Below are 24336 nucleotides of genomic sequence, written 5' to 3'. Positions count from 1 at the left end.
GAACAGAGTTTGTGAGAAGCTGTTTGTGTGGCCACCAAAACAGTCTTAACTGTAGGTTGTAATGGCATGGTTAAATTATCATCTCCAGCCAGGGTGTGTACAGTACGAATGGGAACTGCCACTGTAGCTAGCCGTGGATACGGTCTTGTTTGTGAAGACTTCTAGGACTGAGCTTCTTGAAAGTCGTAGGGGAAACTGAGAGATCTAGTCCTCATAGATGTCAATGCCAGCATTGTGCCCGCAGCCAATGAATGTACGAAGCCACACATATGCCATGGTGAGGGGTCTGTCAAATGAACAGCAGTTAGTGTACTTGGTGTTTTGTGGACCAAGGAATGTGTTGTAACTGATTCCCCAAAAGTTCCCGCTTCTGATTATTGTGAGGGGGAGCCTTTGAATGTCGATGCCGAGGAAGTGCTAGAGCTGGAATTGAAAATTGAAAGCAAGGTATGGGCAGTGGTAGAGTCCAATAATGCTTCCCTGTCCTCCTCGACATTGAAAGTCAGTCTCACAGTTTGACATCAAGGAGTTGCCAACCTCAATGCTGATAGAACTGGTGTGTTTAAAGTTGAACAAGTAACTCGCACTTCTGGAGTCATAAGAACCTGGGTTGATACCGAAAGGGTCTCTTGACATCGATTTGCAGGTGTTGACGGAGGCGAAGAGTTTAACAGAGTAGAAGCTGGAGATAGAGAGCAGGCTCTCAATGTCAACATCTCAGCGTCGATGCATGGTCAATGTCAAGGACTCTCAATGTTTCTGATGTTGATTGCTCCTTTTCCTTCAAAGTTGAAATTCTCAATATCTATTGAACAATGTTTATTGATTCTGATATCAGAGGACAAGGATTTCAAGGGCAGGTTCTGAAGACCAGAAGGAGACTGTGTCCTTTCCTTAGTTAAATCCACTGCTTTGGATTTCTTTAGTCTCGGGGAAGAGGGAGGGTCCTCCAATCCCAGATACTTTCATTTTGACTTTGAACGCTCTGGTGTTGCAAGGGGAGTGGACCCCAAAGAGATTTTTGGGATTCAATATAATGCCAATGCTGAGCTCGATGTTGATGGCTGTGGTTTTGTAGAAGGATGCTTAGACATCAACGTCGAAGTCAACGTTGAGGTTGTATGGTGGGGTTCTCCTGATGTACAAGGGCTTTGCACCTCATAATAAATGGCACTGAGAAGCTGCAAGGCCCAATTTTTAATCGTCTGCTTTGAGAAAGATAGACATATCTTGCATGAAGAGACATTGTGCCCTTCTCCCAGGCAGATTAAACACAAGTCATGGAGATCTTTTTAGGAAAGCTTGGTATTACAGCCAGTGCATCTCTTGAAGGTCAATTTCTCCTCAGCCATTTTAAGGATATTTCAACTCGTAATCAAAGTCCGGTCCAAATTTGGAAAAAAACATCAGCGAAGTTCGGAAGCCATTTCTAAGTCAAAACCAATAAATTCAGTCTGATATTTTTAATCTTACAGATAAACTCAGAAAGAAGAACTTAACCGATGGGGAGCAACAGTCCAAGGACTGAATGCAACGGCGGTCGGAAAAAGAACTGAAGAACAGGTGCCCGGCCCCCCTTTAAATAGCATGCTGATGGTGTGTGGGCAGGGCTTAGTCGCCTTGACGAGCTGTGGCATTCTACCGGCAAGGGTCCTGTGAAGGCACATTACCCATTCTTATGGATCTCGACCCAGATCACAGAGCACATACAGCCCAGGTTTTACTGAAAAAAACCTATACATTTAGGAACAAAGCTACAAAGTTGATGTCTTTTATTTAAAACGCATTAAGCCACAAAATTATTCCAAGTATACCACTGGGGTTTTTTTCTCCTTCTGATCAAAATCATTACAATCTGTTACATGTTTCTCACATACACTGTTTACACTTACATATTCTTCATTGTCTGGAGGAGGAGGAACACTTCCTATTGAAGTACTTGTTCGGGCTTCAGATCCATCTGTCGACTTGTCAGCAGCATCAGGGAATAAGTACTTAGGGGGAAAATACGTATTATCAGCTTTTATATGTTTTTTTCTCTTTTCCATCTGAATTCCCAGTAATTAGATGCTATAATTGCTGTCTATTACAGCAGGAATGTTGAGGCCTGGCTTTGTTTTGTAAGTGACCAAGTAATTCAAGGACAATGAAATAGGTTGCAGTTGCTGAGGCCATTTATCAGTACGCTTGCTTCAAGCCCCATTTCCTGTCAATCCACACCAGGTTCTTTCCTCTCTTTCCTGCAATCATCACTTCCCTACTAACCTCTGGACAGGCCCTAACCCACTTCCTCTTTTCTCCCTGGGGCTAAGCGAAGCCTTTGTGTCTTCGCATAATCATCACAGCCCTGATCCAAGTCCAATCTTTTTTTCATCTCACTCGCTCCATCTTCTGCAAACACTGCTTCTGTTTCCAGTCTAGTCTTAAGCAACCCCTCTCCCTTAATGTCACAGTTGTCCACTCTGTTCCAGTCCTGAGCTGTCCTGTCCATCTCACCTTACTACAAAAATTCCTTGCCTCCCTATCATAATATTCTTACCCTTCCTGTGTAATCTATTAAGCCTTTCTACTAGGAAAGAAGCCATCTTTTTCCTCTGGAGCAATAACATATACAAATGATGTCTACCTAGAACAGATACAAGGCAATAAAAGCAAGACAGAGCACGGAGGATTCTATCTATTCAGTACACAGACCAGATGCATCAGTCCTAGTAGCTGGATCCATTCTCAGTGCTGCTAAACTAAGTTGAACTACACCAGATCGCCCCATCAGAAACTTTCAGAAGTCTCCATTACAGTAAGAGTGAGAATGCAGGCACAGCTGCTGGCTAATTGCAAAGGTTGTCTCCAGACAGGACCACTTTGTTTTACTAGAACTGATGCTGTTCACGACAGTTAACAGCCAACATTTCTTGGGCTTCAAGGAGAATTTAAATTCAAGCATTATAAACCAACATTATGAAATGAAACAATGGAGCTTACTTACAAAGAGAATAGTATTGAGGACTTCATTATTTAGAGGTGATTCATCTACACCTCTGTGTTTGCGAATCTTTTTCTTTGCAGTGTGAACCATATTCGTTACTGACAATTTGTGAATCGGGACTGGTGCTGGTTCTGTGAGTTTTGACAAAGCATGGCTTATATCAGCAGCCTCTGTAAAACATAAGGTGTTACAGAACAAAGCCACAGTTCAACTGACATGTGATCTATGTATGTCAACAGTATCCACTTGGATCTACCCTTAAGTCATTTTTAGAAAAACAAATACAAATGATAAAACCACAAAGCTGCTTTGCTAAATTCAAGTGTGCCACCTACTGCCTAATCCAGAGCAAGCCTACACTGACATAAGAAGTGAATAAGATACCCTCAAACAAATTGCTTTACAATAATGAAACAAGCTATGGGGACGGGGGGGAGGATGCATTAAAATGTCTTAAACCCATTCCCAATCCAAGACCGTGAAGATTAGGGATGTGAACCGAATTGCTTCAGTGCACATCCAAGAGTGGCGCAGGGTTCCCTTAAGAGGCGGTGGGCAGGTCCTACCTGCCCATCTTCCAAGCCCCACGGGCACACCATGGCGCTATTGTTAGGGAAAGACTTCCATGCAAGAGGTAGCTTGTGCCGCTTGCCCCTCTAAATTGCTGCGCCATAGAGATGGGATGCATCTCTGGCATCCCTTGTGCAGCATCGACACGTAAATGGAGTCGGTGTGGCATTTTAGAGGGGCAAGCGGCACAAGCTGCCTCTTGCACAGAAGTCTTTCCCTAACAATAGCACCATGGCAGGCTGGTGGGGGCTTGGACAACGGGCAGGTAGGACCTGCCCACCGACTCTTAAGAGCACCCCGTGCCCTGCACCGAAACATTTTGGCGCCAGGGAGATGAAGCATTTCAGCACCTCTCAAAGAGGTGCCGGAACGCCTCAGGCTCATCCCTATTGCAGATGCACTTGAAAGGGGGGGGGGGAACCTACAAATGAGTGATACTGAAGGAAGCAGGAAAGAAGATGATAGACTACAGATAAAAATGTCAAGGAAAGGAGGAGGAAATTACACTGAAACGTTTTATCCCAAATGCCTCTTGCTTCAGCAGCAAATAAAGACGTAGCTGCTCTCAGAAGCACAAGGGCCAGGAAAATTAAACTTTCAGTTCTTTTAAAATCATATTTACTAGATTCTACCTTTTCCTTCTTCTTCAAATGCTGATCTTCCAAGAATCTCATCAGTAGATTCTTTCCGACGACACAGTTTGAAAAATTCAGTAACAAAATCACCTACAAAAGAAAACCGTTGTCCAAACATTCAGTTAGAGTCCTAAGGCGGAGTTTCATAGGGGCTTAATCCCCATACACAAGCCACAGAACAATTAATATGAATAATTGTAGCACAGGAGGCAACCCTCTCCCTCCATAATACTTTTGGTATTTAATTATGGATTTCTGTACCATTCTTCAACAATGTTTCTAGAGCAGTTTACAAAAAGACAAAAATACACAGCACAAGGAAAGAGATTAGCAGCAGCAGTTAAAATGATTTAACACAATTTAAAGGTGAACCTCATCAGGGAAAGAATTTCAATCGATCGATCGATCAGTTTATTTGTTTAGCTGTAGCCATAACAAAAAGAATTTCACAGACGTGGTGCCATGGGCAAGAAGGTTTTCTTCAATTTGATCTTTTCCAGGGCAGGAATGTTTTGAAACAATTCTCAGGTAAAATATATAGTCCAATACATTACAGCAGAATGGGCAATCCACATAGGGTTGGATCTCAAGTATCACTTGCAGAAGGAAGTTCATGTAGTTCATTTGCCCACCTATCCTCTCCACCACAGTTCCCTACATCACCTGAAAAGCCCTTCCTGAGGGGCAGGGAACCATCAGGAACATGTGGGGCACAGGGGAAATCTCCCAAGCAGAGCCACCTTGCATGAATGAAGCTCCCGGTTGCCTCTGTCCAATTTTGGGCAACTTCCCAAAATTGGCTCCCTATGTCCAACCCCACCCAATTTCCAAGGTTCCCCAATTCTCAGGAGAGATTTGACAGGTAGAGCAGGAGGCTGCTGTGCAAACAGCAGGAGGGCAAAACTTGAGATTAAATTCATAGTCTTCACAAAAATGACCTAAACATTATTATTGTTCTTACTCCAGTCCTTTCTGCAAGATTCATGTGGATTTTTAATTTTAGCACAATGCTTTCTACAGGTACTTCACCAAATCTAATTCATCTCTTACCAAAGTAATTTCAGAAAGAAAAAGAAAAAAGCAAACTTGTCAAAATACATTATGCTCTAGTTTACTCACTCAATAAACACTGTGGATTATCTGCTTTTCTAACTCTCACAGACCACTGAGGAGCTTGAATAGGATCCAGGTCTCTTTAAAAAAAAAGTTTTAAAATGCAGTTACTGTTAACATTCCACCACCAAGTCATAAGTAGTGTACAGAACATCCATGCCAATCCTTAACACAGTTCCTTAGAATAGGTCTAACATAATTTACCACCACATGTCCAGTTAATTTCATTATGAGTGAAACAAAATTCAAGGTCATTTTGTGTCCTTACACAGATCCAAGACATCAAAAAACACTTCTTTCTCAAAAATCATATCAAATGTATGATGCCTTGATAAGCAGAGCCAATAGAAGCTTCATCAGCAGAACACTCAAGCAATGGGGGCGGGGGAATAATTTTCAACTATTCATCCTGCCTTCGGCAGTCACCTGTGCCCCAAAAATACATTCCTAAGGGTTGGGAGAGTCTCATGAGCAGATTTTTCATGAAGGCAGGGGACTGCAAGGGGAAGCAAGAGCAGCTGAAATCATTTCCCCTTGTCTTCCACTGTTGTATGAGAGGAGGCATTCCATTCTGGCAATGTTTACTATGGATGCTACCCAATGCCTCTATGAGAAATTTGTTCTAGATAGCTGTTGCTTAATTTATATCAACCAAGAATTTCAAGTATAGCCTTTGTCATACTTATGAGCATAAATATGGCCTGATCCAGCAGGGCTCAGGGCCCATCTAGTCCAACATCCTGTTTCCCACAGTGGCCCACTAGATCCCTCTGGGAAGCCCACAAGCAAGAAATGAAAGCATTTTCTACTGTAGAGCAAACAAACTACTAGAGTAAAATAGACTTTTACAACACTGCTCGAGTAATTACTGCAATATTAAACAAAAACAAACCCCCAACCAACTAAAATGAACTCTGATGTAACAATCTGGGCTACATGAAACATTCAACAACAAACTTATATACTTACGAATAAACATCATTGTCGACAATTATACCCTCTGTCAAATGAGGCCATGTAGTTGCTAAATGGAGTTCACTGTAAGCACAAGTAGTAAACAGAGTTCTGAAAACTATCATATAACCACAAACTATAAGAACAGGTTGCTTACTTGTAATTGATTATCTGGAAGCAATCCGTTGACATCCATAAGATGTCACTTATGCAAACTGCTAGTGAAAAATGTGGCAGCTAGGGTTTTATCTGGAGGTGCCCGATGGGAGCACATCACATCCATTTTGAAAGAGCTGCACTGGCTACCAGTTTGTTTCCAGGTCCAATTCAAGGTGCTAGTTTTGACCTTTAAAGCCCTTAATGATTTGGGCCCTAGATATCTGATGGATTGCCTGATCCCAAGGGTTGCTGCCCACTTGACGAGGTCATCTGAGGGGGCTCTGTTCCAGGTGCCGACAATGAGGGAGGCTCAGTTGTCGTGCACGCGGGACAGGGCCTTCTCTGTTGCTGCCCCCAGACTCTGGAATGCTCTCCCGGTGGCTATTCACTCCTCGGTCTCCGTCACTGTTTTTAGAAAGCGTGTTAAATCCTGGCTTTTTACCCAGGCTTTTATATGATTGTCTCTGCTGCTGCTCTTTGCACTTTGTATTTTATATTGTTTTTATACTAGTGTTTTAAATTTTTAAATCAGATTTGTCTTATATTTTTAGCTTAATATTTTAACTGTGTCATTTTTATAATCTTGTTTTTAAATTTTGCTGTAAACCGCCTTGGGATTGTTTTAATGAAAGGTGGTATATAAATTTAACAATAAAATAAATAAATAAAAATGGGTTCTGCACCCTACGGGAACCTCATGGGTGGAACACTATAGCTCCCTTTGGCACCCACTCTTCACCTCATGCGCTCTGCCTCCTGGCATGACTGTTATTTAAGACAGGCTTGACACCAATCTCTCCAGCTCCTGGATGACCACCAGAAGTGACGATCATCCATAGCTGGTATAGGTAAGTAGAGTTCTCCTCATGGAATTTTAAACTTCTATATAATATACCTTCTAACTACTGCAGCAGGGAGGATTGGGAGGGACTTATGGATGTCAATGGATCACTTCCAGATAATCAGAACAGTCAGTCCAAGTCAGTTCAGGATAAAAAACAAACAATTTTCAATTTTGCTTATAGGAGAAGTCTACAAAGGAAGCGCACCAAGCCAAGGAGCTAAAGCGACGAGGTAGTATCGCTATGGCCGTCGGAAAGGAACTGGAGAGATTGGCACCCTGCCTGCCTTAAATAACAGTCACGTCGGCTGCATGAGGTGAAGTGCGGGCACCAAAGGAGCTACGGCATTCCATTCATGAGGTTCCTGCCCAGGCGCATAACTCATTCTTATGGATGGCCAATGGATCACGATCCAGATCTACTACTTACATTTTGTACTTATATATGGCATGCAAATACAACACACATAACACATGTGACATTCATAACTGATATGCTACAAGTGTCATATTTTTCCTTTAAAATCCATGCAAGTGATATAAAGTTCCTTTCCTAGTTGCTCTCAACCTGCATTTTAAAGAAAAACAGCTATTTATACACATGTGCACCACCCATAAGACATGCTATACTTGTGTGTTTTGTAACTGCGTATTTGTATACAAGTGTAATATACAAACTGAAGAAATGGCAATGCAGATAGCATGCAAAGTCACAAGACCAGCCTTTGCATTCATGGGAAACAATTAAAACTGCAAAGCCTTATCAGCAGTATGGCACATATGTCACACCAGGTTACTTAAGCAAGTACACTGTAAGGGGGGGAAATGTGTTTGATTTATTCCTTCCCAACCCAATAAAAACCACTTCACTGAACTCTTTGAAGCAATGATTTGATTACACCAAATCTTACCTGATAGGATCCTCACAAGCACCAAATGGTAGCTTTCCAAATTCTAGGCCTCCAACTTCTCCACCAACTAAAGCATCTATATCTATGAACAAGCAATGTTTGTGCATAACATCAGCATTGAGCAACTATAATAATCACTAACAAATAAGAGATAACATTCAAAACCTCGCACCATTTAAAATTAGCTGTAAAGATCAGCTTTATTGTCCTAAACCCAAGAAACAGTTTTAAGTATTTCTGGCACCCCTATCCAAGAACCTTTTCTTAGATGAAGATCAAATTTGAATACTTCATATTCACAATATATGAATTATTATTTTTACAATCAGCAAAGTTTGATTGAAAACAATTAATCATCATATTTGAGTTTGCCTCATTAGAGATCATGATTAGCAAAATCACCTCATAGACTAAAAGCTCTACTGAATGATAAATACACTGACCAGTGAAGCAAAAGATAAGACACTTCCAGTGATCTGTGCGTGTCCAGTGAATTCATTTTCTCCCCACCCCCAACAACTGTCTGAGTATCAAATCATATCTCCTGGTATTTATGGAGCCTGGACCTAAAGACCTTTGGAGGCTCCCCCACTACAAGTTAAGCACCATTTTTTAACACGTAGGTTCTTGAGGACACAAACCAAACCACACCACCCAGGACAGACTAAAGAAAATTTGGGGGCCCCCAGGATGTGGAGGCCCTGGACTTCAGCCCCAAAGTCCAGGGGTAAGAGCACCTCTGGGCAGCACAGGGGCTACTGCCCAAAACAACTATGGTATTAGTAGCATGGCTCTTTAGATCCAAATTATTTTCTGTATTAAATTCTACAGAATGAAATTACAATATGAAATAAGTATCCTACCTGGTGGTTGCTGAGGCCAGAAATATTGCTGCCAGTCCTGAAGTACATACGTGAATCGAATACTTATACTGATTGGGGGTAACAGAGTTAATTGACAGCCCTAGAAGATAAATATAAAGAAAAGAATCAAAAGTGTTAGGACTGAGACAACTATAACTTTTGACTGTGACTACAGCAAAAATTTAGACGTGCTTCAAAAAATGCCTATGAAAAATGCAACCTTCAACAGCATTGTGTGAATACTGTTCCCACCAGATAAATGTCAGGTAGATCATTCATCATTGCCCCTCTGAACCACTCTAAAGTTAAAAATAAATGGTTGCTTTTAAAGAAGGCCAGATATAACAAAACTGAAACAAAAGGCTGATCTATCAATTGTAACTGGAAACCCCAAACGTTTTGCCTCCTTAAGTACTGCTAGCTATGGTAGTGAGGACACACAAATGCTATCAATAGCTCCCTCCCAATGCTGCAGTACTACTACAACCTATTTTTGAAGCTCACCTGAGTCCCAGAAGCAGTTTGCAAATATGGAGAGGGAGGAAAGGAAAGAGAGCTCTGTTCAGAAGAAGAAAGAAATGCCTCACCACACATACATACTAACTCACATTCATCAGGTTCACAGGCGAGATGTGTTACAATTCAAAGACTGATTCATACATGTATGGATTAGGGATGTGCAAAAAATTTCGGGCACAGAACGATCTGTGCCCGAAACGAACAATTTCGGGTGATTCGGGGCCAAACCGAATCACCCCCGATGTCCCCCGATATGTTTCGGGCACGAGCCGAATCACCCGAATTTCGGGCACGAAAAATTTGGGTGATTCGGTTCACGGTTGATTTTTGGTGATTTTTTAAAGTTTTAGTGACTTTGGGGCAGTTCGGGGGCATAGCATGGGATCTGGGCAAAAGTAATGGGGTGGGGTGGTAGTGCCTAATGGGTGCAGGCTACCACCCCAATTTCAGGGGGATTGGGCAAAGGGCTGATTTTTGGTAAATTTCTGAAAATTTCATGTCTTTGGGGCAGAAAGTGGGGGCTGGGGCAGAATAGTGGGGTGGGGTGGTAGTGCCTAATGGGTGGAGGGTACCACCCCAATTTCAGGGGGTTTGGACAAAGGGCTGATTTTTTGAGAATTTTTGAAGTTTTATTGACTTTGGGGCAGTTTGGGGGCAGAAAGTGGATCTGCCCCAAAATAGTGGGGTGGGGTGGTAGTGCCTAATGGGTGGAGGCTACCACCCCAATTTCAGGGGGATTGGGCAGAGGGCTGATTTTTTGAGAATTTTTGAAGTTTGGGTGTCTTTGGGGCAGATTGGGGGCAGAAAGTGGATCTGCCCCAAAGGAGTGGGGTGGGCTGGTAGATAGTGCCTAATGGGTGGAGGCTACCACCCATCCCCAATTTAAGAGTGATTGGGCAGAGGGGTGAATTATGGTGAATTTATTTGTATGAGGTTTGTCTTCATAAGGTGAAGTGTGCTAAATTGATTACTTCCTCATATTATTCATAGTAAAGGAAAGTGTGAAAAAGTGAAAGTGGGGTCATGAGAGTTGTTTAATTGAAAAATATCTCATTTGCTATGATAGAATGAGAATTCAGGTGTGAATTCTGCCCCCAATCTGCCCCAAAGGCACCCAAACTTCAAAAATTCTCAAAAAATCAGCCCTCTGCCCAATCCCCCTGAAATTGGGGTGGTAGCCTCCACCCATTAGGCACTACCACCCACCCCACTATTTTGGGGCAGATCCACTTTCTGCCCCCAAACTGCCCCAAAGTCAATAAAGCTTCAAAAATTCTCAAAAAATCAGCCCTTTGTCCAAACCCCCTGAAATTGGGGTGGTAGCCTCCACCCATTAGGCACTACCACCCCACCCCACTATTCTGCCCCAGCCCCCACTTTCTGCCCCAATATGCCCCAATCTGCCCCAAAGACATGAAATTTTCAGAAATTTACCAAAAATCAGCCCTTTGCCCAATCCCCCTGAAATTGGGGTGGTAGCCTGCACCCATTAGGCACTACCACCCCACCCCACTACTTTTGCCCAGGTCCCATGCTATGCCCCCGAACTGCCCCAAAGTCACTAAAACTTTAAAAATTTACCAAAAATCAGGATTTTGCCCAATCCCCCTGAAATTGGGGTGGTAGACTCTACCCATTGGGCACTACCACCCCACCCCAAAATTTTGCCCCTGGGCCCCTTTTTACCCCCCCGAATCGATTCGGATTCGGATTCAGATTAAATCCAAATCCGAACCGAATCAAGGGTGATTCGGGTGACCCAGATTCGGGCACAAAACAGAACAGGGGTGATTCGGTTCAAGTCCGAGCCGAATCACCCAAAATCCCGAATTGCACACCCCTAGTATGGATGCATATTATTTGAAGGCTGGCAGGGGAAAAACAGGTTGCTTACCTGTAACAGGTGATCTGGTAGTGGTTCCATACATTCATAAGGACTGGGTTCTGCACCTGCGCAGACTATACTTCGGATAGAATTCTCTAGCTTCTCGTGATGCCCAACCACCAGCAGCGCATGGCTGAAGTACCATTAATTGGTGGTTAGGCGTCTCCTTTCCTCAGTTTCTTGGTGATAAGCCATTCAGTTTGACTGAGGACGACTGGTTTTATGATGTAGAGTAAATGTAGCAGCAATGATGTCTCACAGATTAGTACCATAGCTTATTCCTTTAGTTCACCCATATATGCAGCGGGGATGAACGGGCGGGTCTTATGAATGTATGGAACCACTACCAGATCACCTGTTACAGGTAAGCAACCTGTTTATCTCTATAATGGTTCCAACATCCATAAGGACTGGGTGAATCACAAGCTATAGAGTATGGCAGTGGGTGCATGAAGCTATGGTAGGACCCTTTTTAAAACCGCCCGTCCAAATTCAGCCGCAGATGCCAATCTAATGTCCAAGGCATAATGTTTGATAAATGTTTGGTGTGATGCCCACGTGGCTTCCAAACAGATGTCCTGAAATCTGATGCCCGACAGGTGAACTGCGGAGGCTGCGTATGCCCTGGTGGAGTGACCTTCTGCAAATCATTAGCCATCCTAATTAGCTCTACTAACCAATATGCCAATTACTGGCATGACGGAGGTTGGCCCCTGTGTCGGCCCTTCTCACAGACAAATAGGAGACTTGTCCTATGGATCCGACATGTGGCCTTTAGAAAGTAAAGCGGAGCCCTTCTCACATCCAAAGAATGCATTGCCCTGTCCAGTTGCGTTTCTGGATCTTTAAAGGAGGTTGGTAAGACTATATTCGTATTAAGGTGCAAATCGGAGATGACCATCGGTCTGAAGTCCGGATCCAAGCGCATTACCACACGGTCTGGGTAAATCATGGTATATGGCTCATCTACTCGGAGGTAGATGAGTTCACTCACTCTCCTTGCCGTGGTTATTGCCACTAAGAACAGGGTCTTCAAGGTTGTCAATTTTAATGATGCTGAAGCCATGGGTTCAAAAGGGCCCTCAGTAAGAGCCCCTAGAACTAGTGAAAGGCTCCATTTCTCAGCAGGTTGTCGAACAGGCGGGTATAGATTATTTATCTCCCTGAGGAAGTCCTTACATTTAGGGTGTGTGAAAACAGTCTTGCCATCCCAGCCTGTGTGCCGCGATGACAGAGCAGCCATGTGGACCTTTATAGATACATTAGCCAATCCCGCTCTCTTCAATGAGGTGAAATAAAGGAGTACCTCCTTTAGTCCAGCTTCTTTCGGTTGAAAATAATGCCCCCGAGCATAGGTGCAAAATCTATGCCACTTTGCCTTGTAGTTCTTCCTCATCGATATCCTACGAGTGTTCAAAAGGATCCTCTTCAGAAGCCTATCCTCCAAGCTGTTAGATTGAGTACTGACAGGCTGGGGTGGAGGATCTGGCCTTGACTTTGTGACAGCTGATCTTTCCACTTGGGGAGACATATGTATGTCCCCCCTGAAAGTTTGAGTAGCTGTGTGAACCAGGGCTGGAGAGGCCACCACGGAGCTATCATGATTGCCCACGTTCGTTCCTGGAGGAGTTTGGCCACAATTCTGAGAAGGAGAGGAGTTGGTGGATATATGTAGAAGAAGCTCCTTACCCATTGATATTTAAAGGCATCACCCTTGGATTGCCTGCCTAGACCCATCTGCCTAGACCCATACTTTGCACTTCTTGTTGTTTTCTGTCGCAAATAGATCTACCTCTGGCTGCCCCCAGGCCATAACCAGATCCTGAAGGATCTTCGTGTGCAGTTCTCACTCGTGTTGATGCAACACAACTTCTCTGCTCAACGAATCTGCCAAGCAGTTTAGGGTGCCTTTGATATGTATCGCTTGCAAGTGAAGACCTCTAGGAATACACCAATTCCATATCTGCAAGCTGAGGTTGCACAGTGCACGTGACACGGTGCCCCCTTGTTTGTTCACATAGAAAATTGCTGTGGTGTTGTCCATCTGCAGCTGGACTACTGTGTCTCTTAGGCAGTTTTGAAAGGTGAGCAAAGCCCTGTATGCAGCCAGTAGTTCCAGGAAGTTGATATGCATGAGAGCCCCCCTCTGACTACACAGGCCTTGGGCTCTTCTGTTCTCCATGTGGGGGCCCCAGCCCCGCATGGATGCGTCCGTTGTCAGGGTACAAGACGGTAACGGTGTCTTGAACAGTACCCCTTTTAAGAGATGAACCTCCTTTGTCCACCAATGTAATGATGACTGGACCTTCCATGGTAGTAGAAGTTGCTTGGTCTGTGGATCGCGTCTTGGATTGAAAAGACAGAGGAACCAAAGTTGCAAACTGCGCATCCTTAACTTCGCATAAGGCACTGTGGTGCTGCATGAGGCCATCAGGCCCAGAAGAACCTATAATGTACTCGCCTTCTGTTGTGGTGCCGCCTGGAACTGTCACACCAGGGCACATATGCGAACGTACTGCTCTTCTGATAGATACGCCATCTGTTGAAGCATATCGAGTCGTGCTCCAATGTACTGCAGGCCTCGCACTGGAGTTAGATCAGATTTCTTCCAGTTGATCTGGATCCTTAAATCGCTTAGCAAGGACTTCACAACCTCTATGTCGGAGAGTAATCGCTCCCTGGTTCTGGCCGTAATAAGCCAGTTGTCGAGATACGGGTAAACCAATAGTCCAAGTACTCTCAGGTGAGCCACAATGACTGCCATGCATTTTGTAAATACCCTTGGTGCCATCACTAGCCCAGAGGGTAGAACATTGTACTGATAAATCTGTGTCCCTAAGGTGAAGCGTAGGTACTTCCGATGGTTTTGTTGTATGCCCACATGGAAGTACGCATCCTTGAGGTCGAGCATTGCAATCCATTGATCCTCATGGAGCAGACGTAGGATGCTTTGCAACATTGTCATACGGAATTTTTGTACTTCGATGTATTGATTGAGCCAGCGTAAGTCCATTATCGGACGAATTCCCCCGTCCTTCTTTGGTATCTGAAAGTATCAGAAATAGAATCCCATTTGACTCTCAGCCCACTGCACTGGTGATATGGCCTCTTACTGCAGTAATTCTTGTACTTCTTCCCTCAAAACAGGTGTTTCTGGTGTGAACTTCATCCCTTGGAAAGGAGGGATCTCCTTGAATTCTATAGCATAGCCTGTAGAAACTACCCTTAAGACCCACTGGTCTGATGTTATACGGTGCCATGCTTGAGCATGACTGGCCAGTTTGATGGCATTCCTGGCAGGCATCAAGGTGATCTTTTTCCTTGTGCTTGTGTTGGTGTTGAGTGTCTCACGGGGAAATGAGACTGAGATGTTGTTGGCTAGTGGGCTCAGAAGCAGGTTGCTGGGCCACCTTACTGCAGCCTTGTTGGTCGTTTCTGTTTCGAGGTTGGAATTGTCATCGATTGTAGCGATTGTATTGCCGTCTGTAATCCTATCGATCAGGCTGACGATAATAGCTCTGTCTCTTTTGATAAGGTTGATATCTTTGATATGACTGATACCGAGTGGCATTAAATTTCTGGTTCATGAAGGATCGTGCTGTTAATTTGAACTTTTCCCACTGTTCCATGGTCGTATCCATATCATCCGAGAATAAGCCTTTTCCTCCAAAAGTTTCAATACGGTCCTTCATGCCTTGCTGAAGTTGAGTGGCCCTCAACCAAGCAAGTCGTCTCAAAATTATTGCGGATGTCAGAGTACGTGATTTGGACTCCACTAAGTGTTTTGTGTTAGCCAGTTGTTGTCTCGTTGTAGTAGTGGTATGTAGGAAGGTAGCCTCAAACTTCTTCAGAAACGTTTCATGGTCTAAAGAAGCTCACTGATCATACAGAAGTTCCCACAGTGAGTGGGTGTAGCTTAACATGCAATATAGTTCGCAATCTTTATTGAGAGGCAAGCAGTTGAGTAGATTCACCTTCCCAACACATCTAGCTTGCGCCCTTCTTTGTCCGCTGGAGTCGAATGACGCTTACCCCCTTTTGCTAACCTCCTATTTGTTGTAGCACAGTCAATCACCAAAGAGTTTGAGGTGGGGTGTCTAATCAAATACTTGTTTTCCTCCTCCTGAACACGGTATAAGACTTCCAACCATTTGGAGGTAGGCGTCGATGTCTGGAGCACCTCCCAAACAGACTTCGCTGCCCATGAGATATGAGGTAACATTGGCAGATACACAGGTTGTAACCCCAGTGCTTTGTTCATCATATTATACACTGGGTCATCTAAATCCAGCGTCTTCGGTTTTACATCCAGGCCAAGGATACGAGCTATTTCTGCTATCTGCTGGTGATATCCCTTCATCTCCTCATTTGGAGAAATAGAAGGGATGGCAGCAACATCGTCACTTGGATCAGGCGGAGCTTCCAGCTCAGTTGTGTCTGACGAGTTGCCATCAGGATCAACATCATCATCATCTTCTGAAGAGGGAGGCAGCGGTGAAGTTGGTGGAATTTCTCCACAGAACTGTGAAGAGACACCCACCCTAAGTGTGGGGACTGGGTGGTTCAGCAGATCTGCCTGAAGTGAAACAGTCCTTCTTGATGGAGCCTCCTTCTGAGGGAGTTGTGCAGTCTGTAGAGAGACAGACATCATCATCACTCTTGAACATGCTGGTTCTGATGGCCAATCGGCTTGTAGGGACACTGTCCTTTGCAAAGTTGAGGGTGCGGAAGTCTGCACCACTGATTCCTTTAATTATTTTGGTTAATTCGGACATTCTCTCTAGCTCAGCCACAGCTGGAAGAGAGTGTACTCTTCTGGAGAGATGGTGAAAGTGTTGTGCCATCCTCCCTGGGGAAGAAGGCCCATCGTAGGAGTAGTGGGACACGTAAAGGATGGGGTCTTTGGGATTGGTGTTGTGTCCCTGAATCCCTGAAAAGTGTTGGAGGAGGGAGTAGTCTCCCCCGACTGTAGCATGTGGTGAAGAGTGTTACCCATGCTGATGTCATGTGCTGTTGTAGGTTGTACTTCATAGTCAATATCGTGGTCCAGTACAGGTTCGAGTTCTGAATCATGAATTATCGCCACTGTATCATACTGTGCCACATCAGTGTCGAGGTCAGGTTCAAACTCTCTCTCCTCTCTATACTGGTCCATCACATAAAGTTCCATGGTTACTCTCGATGTCAATGTCGACTTCGAACTCGAAGTCTCAGCTGCAGCCATAGAAGTCTTAGTTATCTTTGGTGCCGACTCAGCTGTTGGTGTCGAAGCCTCTGTAGTAATCATGGAAGCCGTAGTTTCCCTGGGCGTCGAAGCTGTTTTTGTCGTCGACTGTTCTGCTGACATGCGCCTCGATGTTGACGCTGTTTTCGATGCCAATGGGGATTGATTCAGTGTTGGAGCAGGGGAAAGTGAGGCTGCTCGGCATCGAGGACTCCGATAGGTCTGTAGACATGTCAGGGAAGGTGTGTGTTCGGAGCCAGTCCCAACCTCCTTTGTCTTGTGTTTTTTAAGCCTCTTCTCTTGGTGTCCCGACACCGATGCCATGCCCTTTCGTTTTAAGGCCGGTAGGGTGCCCTCTGGTTTCTTAAAGGTCTGGGCTGTAGTCGGAGCCGACACCTTCGAGGCCGAGGTGCCTGGTGCCGAGGGGCTTTTAGCCGATTTCTTCTTCGACGTCGAGGCATGTGTCGGAGCCGAGGGAGTTAACACGGCATCTTTTGATGACGCTGCCTCCGAGACTTTAGAGTGCACCGTAGCAGGTCTCGAGTCCGGGGTCCCCTGGTGCTTAGGCTGCAACGCCTGTTCCATTAAAGCCACTTTAAGGTGGGCAGCTCAGTTTTTTAGAGTCTGCTTATTGAAGGTAGAGCAGACGGAGCAACTTCAAAGATTATGGGCCTCTCCTAAACAGAATAGGCAAAGTTCATGCCCATCTGTGGACAGGATTTTTCCGTGGCAGTCGCGGCATCTTTTGAAGGTGGTTTTCTCTCTAGGCTTTTCCTTGCTTGAACTCAAAGGAAAGCAAAATAAGTCAAATTAAAGGTTTGGGAAGTTCACCACAGAGATGTCCGTGATCGTTCCGAGTCATTCGCTAGATAAGCCCATCGTCCGTTCTGAGTTGTTTGCCAGAGAAGCCCGTAATCCGTTCCGAGTCTTTTTTTGTTTTGTTCTGTTTTACTATCAGTTCATTGTAGTCCAAGGGTTGTCCGAAAAGGTTAGTCAAATCTGTGCCAGTCGTAGATATCTAATAATCATCTGAGGAGCAAAAGTTTCCTGAAGATGGGATCGCTTAGGCAGTCAACAAGAAACTGAGGAAAGGAGACGCCTAACCACCGATTAACAGTACTGCAGCCATGCGCTGCCGGTGGTTGGGTGTCGCGAGGAGCTAGAGAATCTTATCCGAAGTATGGTCTGCGCAGGCGCAGAACCCAGTCCTTATGGATGTTGGAACCACTATCCAGATTATGTGAACTGACTTAACTGAACAGTGTCATATTTGAAAAAATATCAGGCAGTCTCTGATATTAAAGAACTAACTGTGATGTTAGAGCTGTAACAGCTTACTCATGCAAGTCAACAACAGATTTTCAGTCACACCATGGCTGACTGCACAGGCGGGAAACAGCCTTAACTGTTCTACGCATCTAGCACAGAGAAAAGACAGAGTTCTAAATGAATCAGAAAAAAGCACTGAAAGATGTAATATTACACAAGCATAATATGCAGATGGGGGGGGGGGGACACAAGTGAAAGAAGTTAAGATCAGTACCAATAGAATTTACTATAAAGATCACTCCATTAGGAATAGCACTATTATTCAGGGACAGGCAAGAGAAGAGTTTCATATATAAGATAAGGATAACCTCCAATTCATCTGGAAAAATCAGGTGTACAATAATTCTTAAGACAAAGAAGCTTCAGTGTGCTCACGTGATGCAACTTAACCTTGAGATTTTTCTATGGCAGCACCTGTAGATTTGCAGAGCTCCCCAGAGCATCAGATACATATGAATTAAGCTATGCACTCTCTCTTCCTTGCTCTGCTCTACATATAGGTTTGCACAGTCTCACAGTACTCCCCTACTTTTGTGAGGGGGAAAATTCTTAGCACACACACTTGCACTTTACTTACAATCTTGGATTTGAAGATGTCTAGCAGCCCTGACAAATGAGTATACTGATTGGGCACTTTGCGCAGATGAACCATTTCAAAGTCTGTTCTGATTCCAGGACCCTGACATTCTCCAACATACATTCTTCGCCATTTGTGATGAATTTGCACAAATACTGGCACCTGGCTGCAAAATATTCAGACAGTATTATTATAGAAGTGTGCCCATGATCCAAGAAATTAAGAGTGCAATCAAACTCCACTATTTGCCATGGCAGGAATCAAGCTGGTCCACACAACATAGCAAAGAGCCCAAGCTGTGCTTGAAGAGTATTATTACTTCAGAACCACGATCCATGTCAACTAGTACAAGAACCACACACAGATTGCCGCACATGACAATCATCACACATGTATCTATTTCACTCCATGTACAGCAAACATACATGTGCTAGAAAGCAGCATCCAATTGTGGCTTCCTAGAATATGTACCTGTTCTAAACAGTCAAGAGAGTGCCACAACCAAGCATCCTCCCATCCCAGCAGAACAAATATTTCCTCTATAGAAAGGGCTGCTTCCATTTAAAGGAAGGGCTTCCATTTGAAGCAGCCCTAATTATACAGTGGGTTGTATCCAAACAGTACCCTTGAAGGAGAATGGGCCCAACAAGACCAACAAAAATTTAGAAAGTTTTCCTTTTTTAAACTTTTGATTTTTAACCCTTGGCTTGGAGCTCTAGCTACAGTCTGTGTGGTTTTTCTTTTAATTCTTCTTCATTGGGTCTCCTGTTTTAAATTTTATCTTTTGTATTGCTGAAACTGCTTTGCCGAGACTGATTTGCAGACTGATTCAGCAAGAGTGGTGAGATGCCTACTGAATTCTTTAAGATCAGCTTTTCTAACCTATATTTAATGTAAGCTAAATAAAATTTTAATATGATTTCTGGAGTGTGTATTTCACTTTCTGGGCAGTAGGCAAACAGCTGGTCAGACCTCAATAACCTTATCATTAAGATCTAGCTACTAGGGTAAATTAGGAATTAAAAAACTCCAACACAGCTCTGCTAGCAAAAAGTGCCCCTATGTTTCTATTTATTCCCCCCACCCATGAGCTCCTAATCCACATTTGAAATTGCTGTGGATCAGTGTTCCCTCTAAGGCGTGCACATGAACTCACGCTCACATGCTTTTTGATGTCCGCTCAGTTAATTTTAGATCCCGCTCAGGTTTAATCAGGAAAGCTCCACTCTGAATGCAGGTGCGCGCACACTGCCTTGATACTGCCACCCAGAGCAAAATTCATTCCGCACACAGATGGAAAAAATTAGAGAGAACACTGCTGTGGATACTCGCTCGACCTTCAAGAGCAGATTTTCAGGAGGCACTGGAGCAGCAATAGGAAGGGCAGAGTGGGAAAAAAGCTGTTGTGCAAGTGGAGCTCAATGACCGCCCCCCAAAAGGTAGTGATATATTATTTTAACCTGATGATGATCTACTGTCATCCCTCTCCAACCACAGTTCTGAGTATATGTGAATGGGAAATTGTGACAGATCTTGCCAACCACAACCCAAGGTGGTTTTTTTAGTGATCTGGTGGGGTGGAGGGTAGTTTCAGTTATTTGGGGGAAGTTCAGAGGTTTGATCTGCTTATTCCTCTTGGTGACTCATGGCAATATTACAGGATTTGGGATAATTTTTAGCAAAAATATTTTGTATTTCCCCTTTATTTTTAGGTCTTTTTGCACTTGCGATCCCCCTAATCCCGTTTCCCATAGACTTGAATGCCTCACCAACCATGAATTTGACAACGGCGAGGTTTTGCCAGACAGAACCCTCGCGGTTGGTGAGGGAGGACTATATTTAAAAGTCAGCATTTCTGATAAGAATGGAAGCAAACTTGAATTACGTGGGTCAGCTAACTCATGTTACACCCCCAAGCAATATTTGGCAGTCCCCCAAAACACATATGAATTTGCATCTGAATATGTGTCAGTACTGAAGCAGTAATTTTATACCAGAATTAAGTGGCCTACAGAGAGTTTACGGGTTTAATGTTTTGGACTTGAAGAGATTTATGAGTTGAACGGAGCCCAATTTCCAGACCAAATGCTTAAGGAAAAGTTTGTGCAAGGCATATAGGAGGTTGCCAAGAGGCACTGCAGCAACTTAGCCTAAATACATAGAGAGGAAATAATTGCATATTCTTCCTTCCCATGCTGGGTTTCATGTCAATTGTTAGACAGGGAGGCTCCTAGAGCAGAGACCAGTCTTCTGCTTCTTTGTAAGGCACCATGCACAAAGATGGCCCCACCATAATAATATAAAAAGCAACCTGCATTGTAGTATGGAGGTCTGTTGTTCACACATAAAATAATTCTTTGGCTTCTGGCCATGACTTTTGCAGAGACTTTAAAAACATTTTTTAGTAAAACATTGATTTTATCATTTGGTAAAATCAATAGGCAGCATCCCAAGACAGAAACGCGCAAGTGAACACTTGCACTCCTGCAGTGGGAATGTGGGGCGAGGAGTGATTTTCACACAACGCCTCTTCTTTCTGCAGTCTCCATGCCACAGAAAGGACTCCTCTAAGGACTGCAGGCCCATATGAAAGCAGAGATGCATTTCACATGTGCATACCTTATTCTGGATGCTTCCCACTGTTTTCTAAACAAATAATCTGAGAAAAGGTAAGAATCATTAACTCTTCTATACTATGTGTACAAAAGCCTGCTGGGGAGGGTGGAAGGAAATGGGATTGCAACTGCAATTTGGTGTGCCAGCTATGATCCTACCAAGAGAAAGTGGATCTAACTTCAGTAAAGCTGAAGCTGATGCAAAATGCAGCTGCTCAAATGCTAGTAGGAGCACAGTGGCATGCTAGTATAACACCTACTGTGGTTCAGCTGTACTAGTTACCAATTCACTTCTGAGTCCAATTTCAAGTGCTGGTGCTAACCTTTGAAGCCCTATATGGCCTGGGACCAAAGTACTTTAAAAGAACAGCATAAGAGCCTATTTGCGCTTTTCAGAAGGTCATAAAGCCTTATTTTGCAAGGACTTTAACTGATGGTTTTAATGAGTTCTGTGATGGCTGCCATTTTGATCCTATTCCTGTTTTTCCAACGTTTAGGTACAGGAGAACCTCGTTATTTGCGGGGCTTCCATTCCACGGGGGGCGGATAGTAAATCCGCAAATAATGGGGCATTAAGGCAATTGGAATTGGGGAGGGTATGTTCCCGGATGCCGAAAATCAGCAAAAAATGTGGTTTTAGCCCCGATTTTCCCCCATCACCTCCAAATGGCAACTCAAGGTGTCCTACTGTACCCTACTGTGTTGCACCGTCACCCATGGGGCCAAAAATCAGCTAAAAATCGTGTGCCAAAGATTGTGTTTTTTGCCTCAATTTTGAGCCATAAAGTGGCTCCCGATCTCTCCACCAGTCAAAATGGTGGCTAGAAATTACCTCTGATGTCATTTCCAGCCACCCCTGACCTGTGTCTACATAGGCTTTACCCTTTTTTCTCCCACGTATACCACGGTCGAGTGCTAATTACACAGCCGCAGATACGCAAAACCGTGAGTGCTGGACCTGCGAATAGAGAGGTCCTCCTGTATACTGGTTTACTGTATTTTACATTTTAATTCATTGTATCTTTGGTCATTTGGAAGTCACCTTGTGAAACAGAGAGATGTTTTCAAATATTTTAAATACAGGAAGAATGCAATTCTTTGGTCAAGACAGACTACACTAAGCAAAAGTATGAAGAATTAAGCAAATATATATCCGTATATGATTGTCTGCTTTTCTATGATTTTTGAAGTTCTTTAAAATCTGAAACCATACAGTAGCAATTCAACTTAATGCTATCCACTGAACTATTTTTTTCCTCAGCAAGACAACTTTTTGTGTTACAACAGTTAGTTATATTAAAGAATGTAGAACTTTACTTACCAGCCGGTGTTCCCCAGTGCAATAGATACTGAACTCAGAAGGAGATTACATTTGGATTCACTAAGAACTGCATCATTATTTGCTGCTGGCGCAATGACTACAAATTCACGCAAACCATACCTGAAAAAAGCAGCAATATTTTAAATTAACTATCCATCAATTAGAGTATTCAGTACATCTTTCTCTTTCACTGCTATTCTGCCAGATTTGGCTTTTTAAAAGCCAAATTTTGGGTTACGGCCCGTTTGATCCACGAGTATACCCCTTAGGTTCTGGCAACAATGTCCAGGCCAGAAAGGAGCCACTTCTCACCCATAGCATTCTACACGTTCATGGGGAACCAGGTGCTAAATCATTTTTAGACAACCTGATTCTGGGTCAGGGTTTCATATGTAGCAGAGCAGCTCCCTTGCTGTGCTCTATTGAAAGTCACTAATATTCAAACATGAAAGAAATCTGAAGCATCTCTTTCCTCCACCCCCCACATTGCTAAGATAATTCCAACAGAAACCAATATGACAAAAATCTATAATTAGGATAATAATCAAGTGATGAGCATATCCATGTGCTTTATCTTAACAGTGATGTTCCAGCGTGCTGTAGTGGTTAGAGTGCTGGACTAGGACTGGAGAGACCCGAGTTCAAATCCCCATTCAGCCATAATACTTGCTGGGTGACTCTGGGCCAATCACTTCTCTCTCAGCCTAGCCTACTTCACAGGGTTGTTGTGAAAGAGAAACTTAAGCATGTAGTACACCGCTCAGGGCTCCTTGGAGGAAGAGCAGGATATCAAATGTAAATAATAATAATAGTAATAATAAACAACCATACATTTAAATATTTCTATCCTGTCCCTCCAGCACAGTGATACTCAAGGCAGCTTAAAATACACACACCATATGATAATAATAATAATGAAATAAGCATAAAATGAAAAGCAGCAAAATAAAACTGATTAAAATGGAGCCAGTGTCGTATAGTGGTTAGAGTGCTGGACTAAGACCGGGGAGACCCAAGTCATTTCTCTCTCAGCCTAACCTACTTCACAGGGTTGTTGTGAGGAGAAACTTAAGTATGTAGTACATCAGTCTGGGCTCCTTGGAAGAAGAGCAGGATAGAAAATGTAAATAAATAAATAAATAAACTGGAAATATAATAAAAACTAGCTTTAAGAAGTCTCTTTAAAATGGAGGGTTCTCAGATTCTTTTAAAAACTAATCAAGCACGGAGACTGATGAAGTGCCTCTAAAGGGCATTCCAAAGAAGGCTACTGTTGAGAAGTCCCTGTCTCCGCCTCTAGCTTTGGATCTGTAGCAGGTCCACGAGCAGGGCCTGAGATGATGGTCTGAGGACCCTGGCAGATTCAATATGAGCAAATGTGGTCTGAAAAACATCCGAGTCCCAAGCCATGGATGTCTTTCAAGGTCAAGACCAGAACTTTAAATCTGGCCCAGAAGCAAACTGGCAGCCAGTGAAGCTGCCACAAGGTAATTGCAACACTTGTGTACAACTAGCATCCACAAGCATCCTTGAGGCAGCATTTTGAAGGTAGTCCGACACAGAGTGCATTGCAATAATCCAAGCTGGAGATAACAAATGCAGGATAACAATGGTTAGAATCTGTTTCTCCAGGTTGGGTCACAGCTGGTGTAAACCAGTAAAAGGCACTTCTGGACACTGCTGCCACCTGGTTCTCCAGGGTCAGTGTCAAGTCTAGGAGGACACCCAAGAGTCAAACTTGGTGTTTCAAGGGGAGTGTGACCCCTATCTAAGATTTATTTCACTGCTCGATTTATTTTATTTATTTAGCACACTTCTATACCACCCAAAACTC

General features: G+C 43.7%; 1 protein-coding gene across 2 annotated transcripts in view; it reads right to left on the bottom strand.

The window, feature by feature from the left end:
• The window catches only part of RAB3GAP1 (RAB3 GTPase activating protein catalytic subunit 1), a 55434-nt gene that overhangs the window by 24049 nt on the left and 7049 nt on the right, over positions 1–24336 (bottom strand). For both annotated transcript variants that reach the window (XM_053253772.1, XM_053253782.1), the window contains exons 6-14: positions 22503–22622; positions 18567–18732; positions 9033–9132; positions 8170–8251; positions 6274–6342; positions 5311–5384; positions 4189–4281; positions 2987–3156; positions 1893–1994 (exon numbers count right to left, since the gene is read on the bottom strand). In XM_053253772.1, coding sequence (XP_053109747.1) covers positions 1893–1994; positions 2987–3156; positions 4189–4281; positions 5311–5384; positions 6274–6342; positions 8170–8251; positions 9033–9132; positions 18567–18732; positions 22503–22622 — 976 coding nt within the window. The remainder of the gene's footprint in view (positions 1–1892; positions 1995–2986; positions 3157–4188; positions 4282–5310; positions 5385–6273; positions 6343–8169; positions 8252–9032; positions 9133–18566; positions 18733–22502; positions 22623–24336) is intronic.

This window comes from Hemicordylus capensis, chromosome 1 (genome assembly GCF_027244095.1).
Source record: "Hemicordylus capensis ecotype Gifberg chromosome 1, rHemCap1.1.pri, whole genome shotgun sequence".
In the NCBI taxonomy this organism is placed as follows: domain Eukaryota; kingdom Metazoa; phylum Chordata; class Lepidosauria; order Squamata; family Cordylidae; genus Hemicordylus; species Hemicordylus capensis.
This window is presented reverse-complemented; position numbering and strand designations above follow the sequence as displayed.